The 18,706-nt window shown below is 43.1% G+C and overlaps 1 protein-coding gene across 1 annotated transcript; it reads right to left on the reverse strand.

Moving 5' to 3' along the window:
* Positions 1–412: 412 nt before the first annotated feature.
* On the reverse strand, positions 413–18,281 carry LOC138833524 (membrane-spanning 4-domains subfamily A member 12-like). Its single transcript, XM_070031793.1, has 7 exons — positions 17,956–18,281; positions 16,285–16,379; positions 11,970–12,122; positions 9,277–9,330; positions 7,898–8,017; positions 3,345–3,465; positions 413–652 (listed from the first exon to the last, which is right to left on the reverse strand). Exons 2-7 carry the CDS (start codon positions 16,327–16,329, stop codon positions 603–605), a joined length of 543 nt encoding a protein of 180 aa, XP_069887894.1. The 5' UTR covers positions 16,330–16,379; positions 17,956–18,281; the 3' UTR covers positions 413–602.
* Positions 18,282–18,706: the final 425 nt, after the last annotated feature.

An 18,706-nucleotide genomic window follows, 5' to 3' on the forward strand; every position in this document is an offset into this window, starting at 1 on the left:
AAGGATAATAAATTATAAAGTAAGAAGGCTAGAGTGAAGTAAAATAGACTTTTTTTTTGCGGGGGGGGGTAAGTTCAATGTTCCCAAAGTACATGGTTTATTTGTAATACATGTGAAATGGTCAATTAGTAAAGGGTTGGAGCTGCCCTTGGCTCTTTGGCTAATGTATTATTTGCTCTGCTCTGTAGGCTGGAACTGTTCTGTATTATAGGCGAGGGAACAAAAGTTCAGAGAGATCAGCGCCTTGCTTTTGCTCCATCAGCCTTCTATATCCTTTCAGAGTTGGAGTGTTTCCTCAGATGAAGGGTCCCCTCGTTCCTGCCCGTCCCACGGTCTTTCATGCCTCACAGGCATGAAAGTGATGCTTAGCTATGTTCCCCCATGTTAAAGTTTTAAAAAAGGACGAGTCACCTTCTGATCAAATTGAATACTTTATTGAGGAACCAGGGGAAAATAAAAACAAAAGAGAACTGGAAAGGACTTCATTAGAATTGTATTTTTCCGTGAGGTGTCTTGAAAAACAATAATGACAGGGTGATTTCGTAATTCGCCATCTTTTGGTGTTGACTGGAGCCACAGGGTTCTTTCCGTGGCCTCAGTACTTATCGTATATTGATATGGATACTTGGTGGTGATGAACTTGAGGAGGAACCTAGGGAAAGTGGAGGGACAGAAAACTGATCGTTATTCTTCCTGAGATAAAGCCTTGTCCTGCGCTAAGAGGAAACAACGGAACAACTCTACACAGAGAGGTAAGGATGAGAAGGTAACTCCTACTGTGTCCTGGGGCCCAAGTGGATTATGCCAGGCCAATGATCCATCCCTGAAGTACCAGCCTGGGCTAGTCATTCTCCTACCTCAGCCTCCTGAGTGCTGGGATTGCAGGTGTATACTACCCTATCCAGGCAAACTTAGCAGGTGAAATGATAGTGTCACCAGTCATGGATTGCAATCTCTTTCCACCACTTTTCAGTATTGTGTTTCTGTTCTCTATCAAAGTAGTGTGTTACATTGATTACTTGTTACTTGTTAAAACTTTGAATTAGCAGGATCAATACTCTTTGGTCTGGGCATAGATTTTTGTATATGTTGCTAGATTTAATTAATTAATTAATTAATTTTTTTGCTGAGGGATTTTATAACTATGTTCATCTGAACATTCATCTGTAGTTTTCCTCAGTCAATTTATCTATTTTTTTGTTTGTACTTTGTTCTAGACTTTAAAAAAAAATGTTATTCTTTCAGTGTACTTTCAATAGCTGCGTTAACCTTTTTGTGAAAGATATTAAATCTACATAGCCTCCCTCAGAGAGAAAAATTGTGATTGTTCCCCCCTTCTATGTAGGCCATACGTTCCCATTACTTTACAAATATGATTATTTTGGGGTTAAAAAATCGCACATTTGGCTGGGCGCCGGTGGCTCATGCCTATTATCCTAGCTACTCAGGGGGCTGAGATCTGAGGATCGTGGTTCAAAGCCAGACTGGGCAGGAAAATCTGTGAATCTCTTATCTCCAATAAACTACCAGAAAAACCAGAAGTGCTCTACCGCTCAATTGGTAGAGTGCTAGCCTTGAGCTGAAGAGCTGAGGGACAGCACTCAGGCCCAGAGTTCAAGCCCCATGCCCAACAACAACAACAACAAAATCGCACATTTACAATCATATATTGGAAACATTGGATGTCACAGTGATCCAGGGATGGCATCTTGATTATTTTATTCATTTACTGTTTTCATTTGTCATGTGTAATTACTAAGATCTCTGCTCTGTTAATGTAGTGGTAAGCTAATAATTGGGTACAACTGCTCTAACCTGCCTAGAACCAGTGTATTTCCCAGTCTTTGCAGAATGGTGGTGTGTTTCCGACTCTGCCTTTTAGCTATCGCTAAAAGATGCAGACACCTTCAGATGAACCAGGCTGAAGGGGTCCTCACGACTCTACTGCACATGCACGCGGTACATACCTGTGTGTATGCACTCTACACTTCCTGTGTTCCCAGATAGTGTCCTAGTTTCAAAGTTCCCTTGGACATCTTCTTCCCCAAGGTTTATTTTGGTCAGAGTTTTGTTTTTCCCACCTGCTACACTTATGTCAGGCAGACAAATAGTGCTGAGAAGCTGTCCACGATGACTGTTGTGCGGTCAGGTTAAAAAGCAACAGTATAGAGCCGGGCGCTGGTGGCTCACGCCTGTAATCCTAGCTACTCAGGAGGCTGAGATCTGAGGATCGCGGTTCAAAGCCAGCCCGGGCAGGAGAGACCGTGAGACTCCTATCTCCAATAAACCACCAGAAAACCGGAAGTGGTGCTGTAGCTCAAGTGGTAGAGCGCTCAGAGTTCAAGCCCACGACCGACAAAAAAAAAAAAAAAAAGCAACAGTATAAACACAAGTGTGTCAGCATCTCTATTGTGTGCTGAATTATATCCCTTTGGATATAATATATGCCTGGGAGGGGTATAGCAGAGGATTTTTTTGAATAACCATATCGATTTCTCTATTGGCTAATTTAATTTACATTCACACCAATACTGAACAATTGATTCTTCCTCCCAGCGTCCATGCCAGCATTTGTTGTTTGCTTCCTTAATGATAGCCATTCTGACTACAGTGAGATGGAATCTCAGGATCTCACTCTCAGTTTAATTTGTTTTCTCAAGTGGCAAGGATATTGAACATTTAAGAATATGAGCTTCAGAAGCAACGATTTTGATCCCCAGTTCTAGCTAACTGAAGCCATTAGACATTTTGCTTTTGTGTATACCAGCACTAAATTAGAACTCAAGGCCTTATGCATGCTCTCCCTCCCTCCCTCCCTTCCTCCCTCCCTCCTTCCCTTCCCCCTCTCTCTCTTTTTTTTCTGCTCTAAGCTGGTTCTCTACCAGTTAAGCCACAGCTCCGCTTCTGGCTTTCTTTTCTCTTCTTTTCTTTTGGTGGTTAATTGAAGGTAAGTGTTTCATACTTTCCTGCCCAGGCTGGCTTTGAACTATGATCTTCAGATCTCAGCCTGTGGAGCAGCCAGGCTCACAGGTGTGAGCCACCAGCACTCAGCAAGAGTTACTTCTTAATGGAAACTGTCTTAGCTTCATGTAACAGACAGAAAGAACAATACTTGGGCTGGGATGTAGCTCCGTGGCAAAGCCCTTGCCTAGCAAGGGCAACGTCCTGGGTTTGATTCCCAGGACAGAGAGAGAGAGAGGGGGAGAAGAGAGAGAGAGAGGAGAAGGGAGGGAGGGAGAGGGAAGGAGGGAGGGAGGGAGAGGGAGAGAGAGAGAACCAAAAAGAAAGAACAATACGTCAGGCAAACCACTACAGATGTGCAGAGACTGCCTAACAATACTCACTTTCTTCATTGAATTCTTCGTAGTGAAATGCTTTCCTCATCCAGTGGATGAGTAGGCTGGCCACGACGATGACGGACACGGTGCTTAGGACTGTAAACTGCAGCAGCATCATACAAGCCATCTGGAGCAGAAAGAGAAGGCGCATCCCTCTCACGGTCAGACCATTTCAGAGAAACCGCACGTGGTTTTTCTTTCTTGATAAAAACTACGTATCCTATCTGTTTTTACCCAGTTATTATTATTTCTGATGATTTTTTCCATTAAAAATTGGCATCCTTTTTCACTTGGGAGTCTTTCTCTATGGACCACACATTCTATGGAACATGTCAGCTCTAGCAGCCACCTTACAAGCTGGATGTTTTTCCTTCTAATCCCACATGATAAGGCTGCCGGGGAGAGAATGTGGAAGCAGGGCTAGAGTCTCTGAGATGCTCTGGGATTTGGCCCTTGTCTGGCTTTCTTTATCTCTTTATTCTTTCTCTTCTGGTGGGATCTGTGTTTCCTGCTATTCCATCTTGTTCATGCCTAACAGAATGTTCTGGCTGAGTGTGGTGGTACACATCTGTAATTCCAGCTTCTCCGGAGTAGAGGCTGGGAGGATCATGGTTTAAAGGACAGCCTGTAAAAAAGTGAGACCTCATCTTAACAAAATAACCTGGCTGTGGTGGCTCATAACAGCTCCATAGGAAGTGCGGGTAGGAGGATTGTGGTCCAAGGCTGGCTCCAAGCAAAAATATGATATCCTATCTGAAAAACAACCAAAGCAAAAAAGGGCCTGGGAAAGTATAAGGCCCTCAATTCAAACTACTAACAAAACTTGCACGTTCTGTATTCTTCAATTTACCTAAGTGGCTATTGCACAGATTGGGTGGAAATATTGTATTTCTCATTCTCTATTCTTATTATGATCTAACAATGAGATTCTTTTCTCCATGAGGTAGAGGTGGCCTCAGAGATTTTTCAGTGCTCTTTACTCACAAATTCCCATGTGAAGGACAAAGACCAACAGGTACTTTTAGGAGATATAACAGCTCTGCTAGAGTCCTCTTTTTTTTTTTCTTCTAAGAATGGACTGTGTTTAAAATGCACATCTTTTAATTTCTTTTAGTATTATTAGCATCCATTAGTTGTACAGGGCTATTCCATTTTTAACTCATGCATTTGTGAATGCAATGCATCTTGATCAGAGTCAACTCCTTTTCTTCTCCTTTCTCCCCTCTCCCCTTTCTCTGCACACACACACACACACACACACACACACACACACACACACACACACACACACACACACACACACACACACTTTCCTTCAGTTTCTGATAATCGCCTGACCATACCCTATAGAGAGGCTCATGGTCTGTTGTATATCAGTTCAGTGGACTTAAATTCAGTTAGAAAGCATATTGGCCGAAGGTTTAAACTGTGTTCCCCATGTGTAATAACCAATCACAAAGCTGCTAGTTTTGCCTACCCTTGGGCCTTCCTGTCCTCAGTTCAGAGCATGAAAGAAGTCACAAGTGGCTGTGTATTGGCCCTGTATTCATTTCCTGGGAGCATTATAATAAAGCACTTGGTAGCTTGGCGTGACCGGTCCCTTGTCTTATGGTTCTGCTGCCTGCAAGTTCCAGATCCATGTGTGAGCGCCCACCGTTGAGGTCTCTGAGGGAGGACCCTTCCCTGCCTTTTCCAATTCGGGAAGCCCCTGTGAAATTCCTCCCTCCCTGCCCTGCCTCTCCTCTGTGCTTACAGTGGACCATCTTCTTTATATGTCTCTGATCACATTTCCCTTTTCTTACAGTCATATCAGATGAATGGTCCATTCTATTCCAATATGATCTTGTGTTGACTGAACTAATTACATTTGCAACAACTCCATTCTCTGCCTCCTCGGATGAATGAAGGTTTCAATATGGCTTTTTGAGGGACACAATTCAACCCATACCCTGTCCTTTCTATAGCACTTGATCCCTGTATCTGCACACGTTTCAATCCATTCCAGCATCAATGCTATGTTTGAAAACGATTCTAAATATCATGAAATCAATAAAGCTCCAAATTATTTCTGGCAGGGACCCTTTATCATGTTTATACCAGAGTAAATTTCTCTTTATCTGTGGACTTAGGAAACCAGAAAAAAAGGTATTTTTCTACCAAGATACAAAAGGGGGGCACCAGATACAAAAGATTTGCTCTTATTTCCAAGAGTGAAACTACAAAAGCAAAAAGGGAGATCATGGGCGCTACCTAAAGCCTGCAATGTAATGCAGTGAATTTTGGGAGGTTGTAAGGGCCGAGAAGAATCATTGTAGCTTTGTGCTGTGGGGCACAAGGAAAGCTCTCGGGCCTGCTAAAGGTGAGCCCCAAGGGCTCAGCTCATTCACTCTCTCAGCTACTGGCATGTCAGCCTCTACAGCACGAAGAATACAAATATTCATGACATGCAGTATGCTGCTCTTCTCTCTGCATGTTTTCCTTTCTTGCTTGTGAACTTAATATACAAACCTATTCTTGGTATGATTTTTAAAAATAATTTTTTGTGCATGCACAAAGCAGGTGCCCATTTGAATTTTCTTTGAAACGAATAGCTCCTTGATCAAAATCCATTTACTTAACTTCTATTTTTTTTTTTTACCACCTATTGAAACTGTCATCTCAATAAAATGATTATTTTATCATTGTCATTGCCCATAAAATAATGTGCTTCTATCAACACTGGATTCACTTCTCAACTCTCTACATTGTTCTGTGATAAAGTTTTCTTTCAGTGTGTAAACACTATCGGGTTTTACTATACTGGCTTAATAACAAGTTTTAGTTTCCAGTGCAGTGGGTGCTCTGGCTTTTCCCAGTCATGTGAGTTTTAGATTGCGATCCATTTTATTACCATGACTTTATAGCCATTTAATTTTATTAGCCTATAGTAGTTGTACAAGAGGGTTTCATTGTGCCACTTTCATCGGTGCCTACAGTGAACCCTAATCAAATTCACCCACCTTCTGTCTCTCTCCCTCATTCCCTCTTTCCTTTCTTTCTTTTTTTTTTTTGGGGGTCCGGTCGTGGGGCCTGAACTCTGGGCCTGAGCGCTGTCCCTCAGCTCTTCAGCTCAAGGCTAGCGCTCTACCACTTGAATCACAGCGCCACTTCTGGCTTTTTTCTTTTATGCTTATGTGGTGCTGAGGAATCGAACCCAGGGCCTCAAGCATGCAAGGCAAGCGCTCTACCACTGAGCCACCTCAGCCCCCTCTTTCCTTTCTTAAAACAATTTCAAGCCAGGTACCGATGGCTCCTAGCTACTTAAGAAACTGAGATCTGGGGATCACGATTCAAAGCCATCCCCAAACTTGAAGTAGAGCTATGGCTCAAGTAGTAGAGTGCTAGCTTTGAGCAAAACAAAAACAAAACAAAACAAAACAAAACAAAAACAAAAAATACTTAGAGACAGTGCCTGGGCTCTGAGTTCAAGCCTTAGGACCCATATGAATACAAAAATACCCATTCAATAGGTTTCACTGTCTTCATCTCATAAATGCACATAAAGTACTTCAGCCCTAATCACACCCCTGCTCACCATCTCCTTTCACCCTCTTCTCTCTGCTGGGTGTCACTCCCAAACAGAACCTGTTTTACATTCTTGCCACGCACTTTTAAGAACTGGATTCTGAATGGAAAAGACAACATGCCATGTTTGACTTTCCTGGTCAGCCTCATTTCACCTAACATGCGGATCTCTACTTTCATCCACTTTCCATAGGCACTTTAATGCCATTGAATTACTCCCAAAAGTGTTGCTGAGATTCTAGGGCAAATTGGATCGCACCTCTATATTAATTTGTAGAAGATTTCACTTTTATGAGATTATAAATTTATGTTTAAGAACTTATTTGAAAATGTGTTGTTATGTTTGTGTCTTTATTACATTTTTATGGTTTCCCTGTTATTATGATTAGGTTATTTTTCTTTCTGCTTTAAAAATCTATAGTAAGGGCTTGGAATGTGGCCTAGCATGCATGAAGCCCTGGGTTCGATTCCTTAGTACCACATACACAGAAAAAGCCAGAAGTGGTGCTGTGGCTCAAGTGGTAGAGCACTAGCCTTGAGCTCAGAGAGGCTCAGGGACAGAGCCCAGGCCCCGAGTTCAAGCCCCAGGACCAGCAAAAAAAAATAATCTATAAGGAGTGGATTTTTGCAGTGTTTTCTTTTATTCAGTTACTTTGCTAAACTGTATCCCTTGCTTCTGTATTTTTTGGTGGAGTGAGTGAGATGGGGAAATCTTTCAGGGTTGGAAATCTTGTCATTTGATTTTCAAATATTGATAATTTTATCCCTTGTTGGGGCTTTCAGTGTTTCTAAATTTTAGAGGAAAGCTGCTTGTTTATCATGCATACGACAAAAATATTTAGGGGAAGTGAAGTTTTTTTTTTAAAGTATCTATGCCAAAGGTAGTTGACAGGCTTGATTATCTTTCTTGTGCCTTACCATGAAAACACTCTCCTCACAATAGCTTTATTTACATCTAAAATTTGCATTGAGTTATAACTGAAGTCAGTACTTACGTTTATCCATATGTATTTATTTCCACTTGATTCAAAACTTATAAACCCAACGCATAATATAACCAGACCAACAAAAGCCACGAAGACACTTGTGATGTTTGTTACAATTGCTAAAGTAAGCTGTAAGAAACATACAAAGAGAAAACTTTAAAATTATCTTTAAGTAGTTGTACAAAGGAGTTGCCATTTAACAGCAGTTTATGACTACAATGCATCTTGATACATGTCGCTTCTTTTAACCTCCTTACCCTCCCTCCCCTACCCACTCCCTTCCCTCATACTCTTCTTCATTTTGTAGACTATGCATTGACTTTTTTTTTCTGTCAGTTGTGGGGCTTGAACTCTGGGCCTGGGAGCTGACCCTGAGCTCTTCAGCTCAAGGCGAGTGCTCTACCACTTGAGCCACAGCACCACTTTCGGTTTTCTGGTGGTTTATTGGAGATAAGAGTCTCATGGACTTTTCCTGCCTGGGCTGGCTTTGAACTGTGATCCTCAGATCTCAGCCTCCTGAGTAGCTGGGATGACAGGTGTGAGCCACTGGTGCCTGGCTATGCACTGATTCTTGATTGTATTCTCCCCCTCTTTTCTTCATTTCCCTACCCACCTCTCCTTGACTCTTTCCCACTCAAGTACCCACTTCCGGGTACACTCTGCACTCTGACTGCACTCTGACCCATATCCGTGAGTAAAGACAATGGGGCAGCAAACTCTGAGGATGTGTCAGGCAAGGTTTTTGGTGTCTTTTTTTGAGTCATTTATAAAACTGAGCACATATTATGATTTTAAAGGGTTTAGCTTTCAATGTAAGGCAGTGAAAAATTCCAAACCAACTTTGCAGCCTAATTTATGAAAATAACTAAAATAACCCTAATCACTTAAAACCTCTGGGGACAGTCCTAGAGCAATATGGCAAATGAAGAAATATTTATTTATTTAAGAAAAAAAACGGGGGCTGGGAAGGTGGCTCAGTGGTAGAGCGCTTGCCTTGCATGCCTGAGGCCCTGGGTTCGATTCCCCAGCACCACCTAAGCAAAAAGAAAAAAAGCCGGAAGTGGCGCTGTGGCTCAAGTGGTAGAGTGCTAGCCTTGAGCTGAAGAGCTGAGGGACAGTGTCCAGGCCCAGAGTTCAGGCCCCACAACCGGACCCCCCCAAAAAAAAGAAAAAAGAAAAAAATGTTTATTTATGTGTGTATGTATTTATTTAAGGGAAAAAAAATGAGAACAAGCCAGGTATGTTGGTGCATGCCTGTAATCCCCAGATACCTGAGAGGCAGAGTTAGTTTGATCACAATTTGAGGGCACGTATGGGCAAAGAAATTAGCGAGACTCTATCTCAGAAAGCAGCCGGGCATGGCGGTTCACACTCGTCATCCAACGTACCTTACATTCTGTAGGCACTCCCTGAATGATGCTGCTGGATCCCGAGATGATGAACTGGGGATAGAAACCAGCGATGATGAACACATTGCTCCCCTCAACAGTCCCCTCCCCTCAGCCCAGTGCCATCCTTGCTGTCAAAGTACCACTGCATTCTCTGAAGAAGGCGGCTTTTATGGGAAATCGTTCAGAAACGGCTTCACTTATTCCTCTGTTTACAGAGGTGTAAAAGATAGTTTAAAAGTCTTTGTTCATTTCTGAGACCCCTGCAGAGGAGATAGAACTTAGGGATTTCACAATTGTTTTATGAGAAACAGGGAGTGGGCTCTTTGTTTTAATTGTCCTTGAAGCCTGGGACCTGAATTATTAGAAAGAATCCTTTATGTCTGGTGTGGTGGTGATCACTTTTAAGAATCTCCATTCTGGCTGGGGTTCCAGTAGCTTATGTCTGAGGATCATGGTTCAAAGCCAGCCCAGGCAGAAAAGACCTCTGAGACTCTTATCTCCAAAAACTGGAAGCAGAGCTGTGTCTCGAGTGGTAGAGTACTAGCTTTGAGCACAAAGAGGCTCAAGGACAATGCCCAGGCCCTGAGTTCAAGCTCCACAACCGACAGAAAAAAAAAAAAGAAAAAAGAAGTCTCCATTCTCCTGAATAATGTAGGAGAAATGTCTCATCAATGGAAAATATTCTTAGAGAGCCTTAGATCTGAAGACGTATAGACTATCTCTCACAAAAATGTTCTAAGAGATGCCATCACTGGTTAAGAAAAGGTGACTGTATCCTCAGAATTAATTTTCCCTTCAACGGTGCATCTTACACCTGCCTGCACCAGCCACCAAAGACCATTCAACTTTCGTAAGGAGAATCTCAGGAATTCCTCACTGGAGGAAAATGAAATTCGATCACATAAGCAGAAACACCTTAACTTTTTTTTTTTGTTTTCATTTTTCTGACTTTACTGCTGCGGATTCTGTTAAAGGTTACTTAAGTTCTCTTGGCTTTGACTTCCTTTTTTTGTAAAATGAGGATCAGTAATAGCTGTCTTGCGAAATTACTGTTACAATTAGGTGAAATGAACTTGAAGTGCCTTTGGAGAGTGCCTGGTACAAAAGAGATATAAAATCATACACTTCTTATTGGGGGTAACTTTTTTTTTTTAAATTCCATAAGCTCATCTTCTATGTCTCCAGTGTGGAAATCTTTATAGATAATTCAACGATACAATTTCAATTTAAATGTCTTCTCTCTATTACATATGCCTCTTTCCAGAAAGTTCTCTGTGTTGTTAGAAGCCTTCCTTTGGCAGATACTGGCTTATAGGCAACCCTCTAAAGAAATGTGTCCATAGCCCGGCGCTAGCTACTCAGCTACTCAGGAGGCTGAGATCTGAGGATCCCGGTTCAAAGCCAGTCCAGGCAGGAAAGTCTGTAAGACTCTTATCTCCAATGAACCACTCAGAAAACTGGAAGTGGTGCAGTGGCTCAAGTGGTAGAGCGCTCACCTTAAGCTGAATTGCTGAGGGATAGCATTCAGGCTCAGAGTTCAAGCCCCATGACTGACAAAAAAAAAAAGAAAAGAAAAGAAATGTGTCCATGTGGAGCCGGGAAGAGGAGGCCCCAGTTGCAGTGAAATTATATATATATATATATATATATATATATATATATATATATATATATATATATATATATTTCTTTTTGTTGGTCGTGGGGCTTGAACTCTGGGCCTGGGCATTGTCCCTCAGCTCTTCAGCTCAAGGCTAGCGCTCTACCACTTGAGCCACAGCACTGCTTCCGGCTTTTTCTGCTTATGTGGTGCTGAGGAATTGAACCCAGGGCCTTCTTATGCATGCAAGGCAAGTATTCTATCACTGAGCCACCTTCCCAACCCTGGAGTGAAATACTTATACTTGCATGTCTCAGGATTTTTCGGTGTGTAGCATCTGGTTACACTCAAATCTTTCCTCTCTTGCTGCTTCACTTTTTGGTTGTGAAGTACAAAAGTGCGAGAAAAGATTTGTTGAAAGCCTTTCACCAATAAGGAGAAATTTGACCTTAGGTTAAGGTTGTGTTTCTGTTCTGTCACATTATTTGTCAATAGGAATGTCAGCTATTTTACTAGGGCACATTGCTGATGTATAAAACAACCCCTTATTGATAACTTAGTTCTGGGATTAAATATCTCTGTGACAGAAAGCAGTCTGTGGGATGCTGTGGTTTTGGGACTCTCCGAGTGTAATGTTTTATACGTGTCTTTTCCCAGCAGGCATCTTGACAATGATACCAGTGGAATTATTATTGCATCTCTACACAAAATATGTCTAAGTTCCCCAAATTCCTCTTGGACTCCTACGTTTTCTCTTTTTAAGTTTTTTTTCATATAACATCTCTAAAAATACCTTTACTGCTACCCAGACATAATCACAAGCCTTAGGAATTTCACTCCACAAAATAAAAGCTTCAAAATTATTCTAATAGCCTCTCTCCTTCTTAATCTACCAATCTTGCTACTTCAGTATCTTTTCTGTGTGTGCATTTCAAGGAAGTTATCAACACATGCCAGAATTTTTTTTTTTTTTACAAACTAATACGAGCAATTCAGATCAGAGATTACTTTTCTTCTGTCCATTGCTGCATCACCTGAGTGATTTACTAGATTCATAAAAAAGCAAAAATCAATAATATGGTTTACTCACATATAATGATGAAATAAATGAGTAAATTATTAGCAAAAACATGGGGACATCCTTCTTATTGCTTTCCTGTTCTTGTTCATTTTGTAGTTGATACAAAAAAATCCAGAGAGTCCCCAGTGCAATGTGGATTAGGCTAATCATTATCTGTGAAGCCTGTGAGAAGAAAGGGCCAAAATTATTATTTGAGTCCATTATATTGCAGATAGTTATAATTTTGGTGACCTAGAGGTCATGAAAAGTTCATTTGCTCTGACAATTCATCCCCCACCCTTCCATTATTTGACAACTTTTAAATGAGTTTTATTATTCCATCTTCATCTATAGCATGTCTGGGCATAAAGGAAATGCAAATCAAAATGACACTGAGATTTCATCTCATTCCAGTGAGAATGGCCATCATTAAAAACATAATCCACAACAAACGTTGGTGAGGATATAGGGCAAAAGGAACCTTTTTATACTGTTGGTGGAAAGCAAACTAATGCAGCCAGTATGGAAAACAGCATGGAAGTTCCTCAAAAGAAAAGAACTACCATATGATTCATTGAAACCAATGCTGGGCATCTACCAGAAGGAAGGAGTATAGTAAAGATACTTGCACAATCATACACATTTATTGTAACACTATTCACAAAAGGCAAGCTATGGAAACAGCCAAGATGCTTTGTCATTGATGACTGGATCAAGAAAATGTGGTACACATATACAACAACAGAGTATTCTTCATCTGTAAAATCATGGCACTTGCAAGGAAATGGAGGAACTGGAGATCATCACGTGAAGTAAATTAGGTTTAGAAAGACAAAGGTCCTGCATGTTTTCTTTCATATGTGAAAGCTCAACATAAAGATGGTAAACCTAAAAGATATACTCATGCAGAGATACACACACATAATATTTGTAAATGTAGGCTATTTGAGGCCATTAGAGAGATAGAGAGAGAAAAGAATGATAAGGGTGAATAATTTCAAGGTGCCTACTTGTAGGAGGCCATGTGCAACATCTTCCCCTTTACCTTAGAAGCAATAGCTTGACACACTTCAGACTACTGGATCCCTAGAACTCTTACTGAGTGAGGCTCAAGACTGATGCCTTAAAAAAATTGATTTCTAGCCCCCTGGCACATAAACATGTGATGTCTTGAGTAGTTGCTATTTCTTGCTCCCTAAGACCAGCTGGCATAATGTGGTCCACAAAATGGACTAGCTTATGGAAGAGAAATGATCAAGACTTATGTAAACTGAATTATGCCACAGAGCCTGGGGAGTTGATACACTGCTGAGACAGAAAATTGCAGGTGCACGTCTTATCAACGAAAGCAAACCTATTCTTAAGGCCTTAATGAACAGGGGTAGGCAAAGGAAACACCGGCCAATGTAACTAGCTATATACTGGATACCTAGAGGATGTGTTAATTTTTCAGTGAAACCACATCTAGTACAGAATGTACAGTTAGAATAGCAACTGGACTAAGCCTAGAGTAGGCCACTGTTCTTAAGCAAGGCCCACATGTCTTCTGCACAGGCAAAGTTGAATGTGGTGGGAATTACCCTCCTCTATCTGTCAAGTACTCCAGGCAGGATGGTGTGGAGGTACATAGTACTCTCTCAGCTTATGACTTTTCTAGATAGAGGCAGTTCTAGTGGATTCCTCTTGGCTTCTCATCATCACTGCTTTCACTCCAACCTGTGAAGAAGCATGTGAGGTTCCGTTCACTGCTCAGTATACCTGTTACAATGATGCATTCTGGAGCTGAGGAGGTATCTACAGGTTGGGTTCCTGTAGGATGGGTGTGGGGATCCACTGGGTGCAGCATGAGATAGGCTTGAGCTGAGACTGCATGTGCCACTTGACCTCTAAAAATCCCTACACTCTGCCAGACGCACGCCTGTAATCCTAGTTACTCAGGAGACTGAGATCTGAGGACCACTGTTTGAAGCCAGCCTGGACAGGAAAGTCTATGAGACTCTTATCTCCAACAAACCACACACACACACACACACACACACACACACACACACACACACACACACACACACACACACACACACACACACACACACACACACACACACACACACACACACACACACACACACACACACACACACACACACACACGCCAGAAATGGAGCTGAGGCTCAAGTGGTAGAGAGCACTAGCCTTGGGCACAAAAGCTCAGGGATAGCATCCAGACTCAGAGTTCAAGTCCCAGGACTGGCAAAACAGCAACAACAATAACAACATAACAACAACAACAACAACAAAGAAACCAAGAAACCCAAACCCCTCAAATTCAACCCTATTCGGTCGGTTTACTCAGTGTCTAGTATTTTCTGAGAGTTATGATTGTTACACTTGCCCAATGTGTGGTAAGCCTTGTAAAGGCTACCATGAGGAAGACTTTAGAGATTAATAGTATAATTTTTGGTACTGTATTCTAGATCTCTACACATTTTAAGACTGGGATCAAGGGTTGGGAAGGTAGCTCAGTGGTAGAGCACTTGCCTTGCATGCATGAGGCCCTGGGTTCGATTCCTCAGCACCACATAAGCAGAAAAAAACGGAAGTGGTGCTGTGGCTCAAGTGGTAGAGTGCTAGCCTTGAGCTGAAGAGCTGAGGGACAGGGCCCAGACCCAGAGTTCAGGCCCCATGACTGACAAAAAAAAAAAAAAAAAAAAAAAAAAAAAAGACTGGGACCAAGGTATCATGAGCTCCTGCTTTTAAGATTCATGGTACATTTTATTCACTTGATGTAGAACTCCCTAGCTTACTTAGATCACCTAAGAACTTAGGAGGATTTCTATTTCTCTTCTAGAAACACCATGATCAATGAAGCCAGTACTCTAAGTCTTCCATGTCAGACTCTTCTCGCTGTTTCAAGTCTCCTGACCATTGTATTAACCATGCCCACTTGACCTCTCCTGGCATTCTGCCAATTTGTCTCTATACTCCTCTGCCACCGCAGGAATCCAATTACTCCATTTTATTTAAGTTTCCCAAATGTGTGATCACATTCTCTCTCTCTCTTTCTCTCTCTCTCTTTCTCTCTCTCTCCTTCCCTCCCTCCAGTCCCCACCCCCTCCTCCCTCCTTCCCTTCCCTTCCTTCTTTCCTTCCTTCCTTCCTCTCTCTCTCTTTCTCTCTCTCTCTCTCTTTCTTTCTTTCTTTCTTTCTTTCTTTCTTTCTTTCTTTCTTTCTTTCTTTCTTTCTTTCTTTCTTTCTTTCTTTCTTTTTCATTGTGTGAGTGTCCTGGGGCTTGAACTCAGGGCTCGTGTGCTGTCCCCAAGCTTCTTCGCTAAAGGCTAGTGCTCTACCACTTGACCCACAGTTCCATTTCTGGCTTTTTGATTGCCAGTTGGAGATAAGAATCCCATAGGCTTTCCTGCCTTGGCTATCTTTGAACTCCATTCCTCAGATCTCAGCCTCCTGAATAGATAAAATGACAGGTGTGAGCCACTGGCACCAGGCACTATTTATTCTTACAGTATACCAGGGTGGTCCCAAAGTATTGGAAGTTTACTGGTGCAGGCTTTAATGTTACTGGCTTAGATTGAAAAGTAATTCAAGATCCCACAAGTATCTGTGAATACTACAAAAGGGTTATTGTTTTAAGATTGAGGAGAGATGAGGAGGTCACTGATGCAGTGTGTGAGCCTCTTTGGTTGAATGTAGGGCAGCACAGCGCCCCCTTGCCTGTAGGCTTTTCTGTGTGATCATCATGATCTGACTGTTCAATTTACAGTTGGTAAGCTGTGCTCCAAACTGTTTTCAAACAAGATTCCCCAGGAGCGGTTAAGAGAAAATGAACCCCTCCAACACACAGCAAGCTCAGAGTTTTCTACTGCCCTGAGTAAGTTGAGATTGTGTAGAATGAATCAGGAAAGGTTTGTGGCTCCAGAATCTGTGTCCATTTGTCTGATTGTCTTCACCTTAGAAGACTTTTCATTCATTTTCCTCTCCTTGGAGAGTTCATTGCAAGTGTGGCCAATGCCTCTTTCCCTCTTTTTTTTTTTTTTTTTTTGTTGGTTGTGGGGCCTGAACTCTGGGCCTGGGCCCTGTCCCTCAGCTCTTCAGTTCAAGGAGAGCACTCTACCACTTGAGCCACAGTGCCACTTCTGATTTTCTGGTGGTTTATTGGAGATAAGAGTTTCACAGCTTTTCCTGCCTGGGCTGGCTTTGAACCGTGGTCCTCAGATCTCAGCCTCCTGAGTAATTAGGATTACAGGTGTGAGCCACCAGTGCCTGGCTCCTCTTCCCTCTTCTTACTAGTAAGGGAACACTAAGGATCAACCCAAATAGCTCTTAGTCCTTACCCCCAACGCTTTGGCCTCCTTTTTGATGGTGATTCTTCTTGGCATTTTAATGAAGATATGGTATAGAAGTTAGAGAGGCTGAATGGATTCCTTTTCTGCAGGGAAAATACAGAGGAGAAAAAAAAGAATACAAATGATTGCTGAGACACTGAAAAATACAAGTCTCTGAGGTCTTACTACTTTACAATTGCCTGAAACTTCCTTACATCAGCCTGCTAAGATTGGTGGCCACGAAAGGGCCGATGATTTCCTGACAGAAATCTTCCCTCGTGGCCTTTCAAAGGAGATACACTTCGATGAAGTTACCCAGCCTTTATTCTCTTCCCCTTGGCAAAGAGTTACCTGCTTTTTAAAGTCCATTTAGGATCCCTCAGGTTTGGGCTCTTGGTTGTCACATTTGCTCTTCACAAGAATGTTCTGGGCTTATGGGAGGTGTTGGCTAAGAGAAGTGGTTATTGTGCTACATTGGTCTATGTTGTCCTGTATCAGTCTTTGCACATTAGAGAGGCTTGATGCTTTTGCAGGTTGCCTTGTGCCTTGTGCCTTCCTCCATGGAGGAGAAGCTCTTTCTACCTAGCTGACATTGCATTTGACCTTGTGGATGTTGACCTTTGCCTGATGGAATGGCACATGTCACCTCTGAGCCAGAGCCCTGTAAGACACTGTAAGTTCCTCTCAGCTTATTTACCTCTGCTGTGAGACTCTCACTTGCTAGGATTTTGTGGTACTTTTGTGTAGATCCCGGAAAGAAAGACATGGGCAAGCCTTGTGTTCCCCGAGCACTAATACTTGGGCAATATGTGGGAAACACATTGTTGGTTAAGCTATGAGACGATAGGAGAATAGTACTTAGAAAGTCAGGGTCCAGCCAGGCCCTGGTGGCTCTAGCACCTATCATCTATGTATCTATTAATCATCCACCTATTTCTTTCTTTTTCTTTTTTTAGTCTGTTGTGGGGCTTGAACTCTGGGCCTGGGCACTGTCCCTCAGTTCAAGGCGAACTCTCTACCACTTGAGCCACAGCGCCACTTCTGGTTTCCTGAGTGGTTTATTGGAGATAAGAGTTTCTCAGAGTTTCTTCCTCAGGCTGGCTTTGAACCTTGATCCTCAGATCTCAGCCTCCTGAGTAGCTAGGATTACAAGTGTGAACCACCGGCACCTGGCTTCAATCATCTATTTCTATAATCTGTCTATCAATCTATCATCTAGGTATCCAAGAATCTATTTATCTCTATCATCTCTATATCCCTATCATATATCTATCTATGCATTTATATATCTATCTATGTATCTATCCATCTATGTATCTATGCATCAATGTATCTATCTATCTATCTATCTAGGTTATCTATCTATCTTATCTATTCTCTCTCTCTCTCTCTCTCTCTCTCACACACACACACACACACACACACACACACACACACACATGGGATCCCAGAGAAACATCTCAAGGTGATGAACCATGACAGAAGGCCACAGCTGTCACCCCTGCCTCAAGAGGATATCCTCGGGTGATTGGAAGCAACAGAGAAAGAGAAAGAGAAAAAGAGGAAAAGAGAAGGCAATGGAAGCAAAGGGAAACCAGTGGTTCCAAACAGGAACTCAGCGGAGGTGACACCTTCCGGGCCCTGGTGTAACGGAAGCCGGGCCGCGCTGTGTTTACTCACTCAGAAGATGGAGGAGTCTCCCAGTACCGCTGGGCCAGCCACCTGTGGGACATCGGAGTCGTTCTGAAACGCGGAGGGCTCAACTATAGTTACCAGAAAACGCTTCCCAGCGCTGGCAGAGTCCTAGGGGCCACGGCCTAATGGCTGCCTTTGCCCTCAGTGGGACCCGTTCTGAGTCCTTGTGGCAACTGGGCCAAGGCTCTGGCCATTCACATCGTGACCAAGGCCTGGGGGCGGCGATCCAGGGCCAGGGCCTGGCAGCCGGGGAGCCCCGTGGGCGCGGCCTCATGGGGGGTCCCCCTGCATCCCCCTCCCACGAGCATCCAACGCTGCTGCGGTTGTGGATGCCAGGAGCCCTGCGCGAGAGGCCCGCGTGCCGCCCGCGCCCCCCACCCCCCCCCAGGCTCGTGGGGCTCCCACCGGGCCTGCAGGGTCCCGGCACGAGGGGGTGCCAGTAGGCTGGCACAGGTGCGGTCGGCCTGGCCTGGAGGCGCCAGCTGAGCGCCTGCGCGCAGGTCCCAGGGGCAGGAAGCTGCGTGAATCACTCCCGCCCGCACGCCGATTTACCCGGCAGCCCCATCGCCAACCACAGAGACGACCCCTGGGAGGCAGCATCAGTGTCAGAGCGCCCTGGTGCCCAGAATCTTCTGGAAGACGCGGCTGCAATGCTCAGCTTCACGTCTTTGATTTATTCTCGTTCATTGGAAGACCAAGGCCATTTTGCAACACATGCGTATCCAGGCTCAAACCA

This window comes from Dipodomys merriami, unplaced genomic scaffold (assembly GCF_024711535.1).
Source record: "Dipodomys merriami isolate MVZ:Mamm:240054 unplaced genomic scaffold, mDipMer1.0.p SCAF_21, whole genome shotgun sequence".
Classification (NCBI taxonomy): Eukaryota; Metazoa; Chordata; class Mammalia; order Rodentia; family Heteromyidae; genus Dipodomys; species Dipodomys merriami.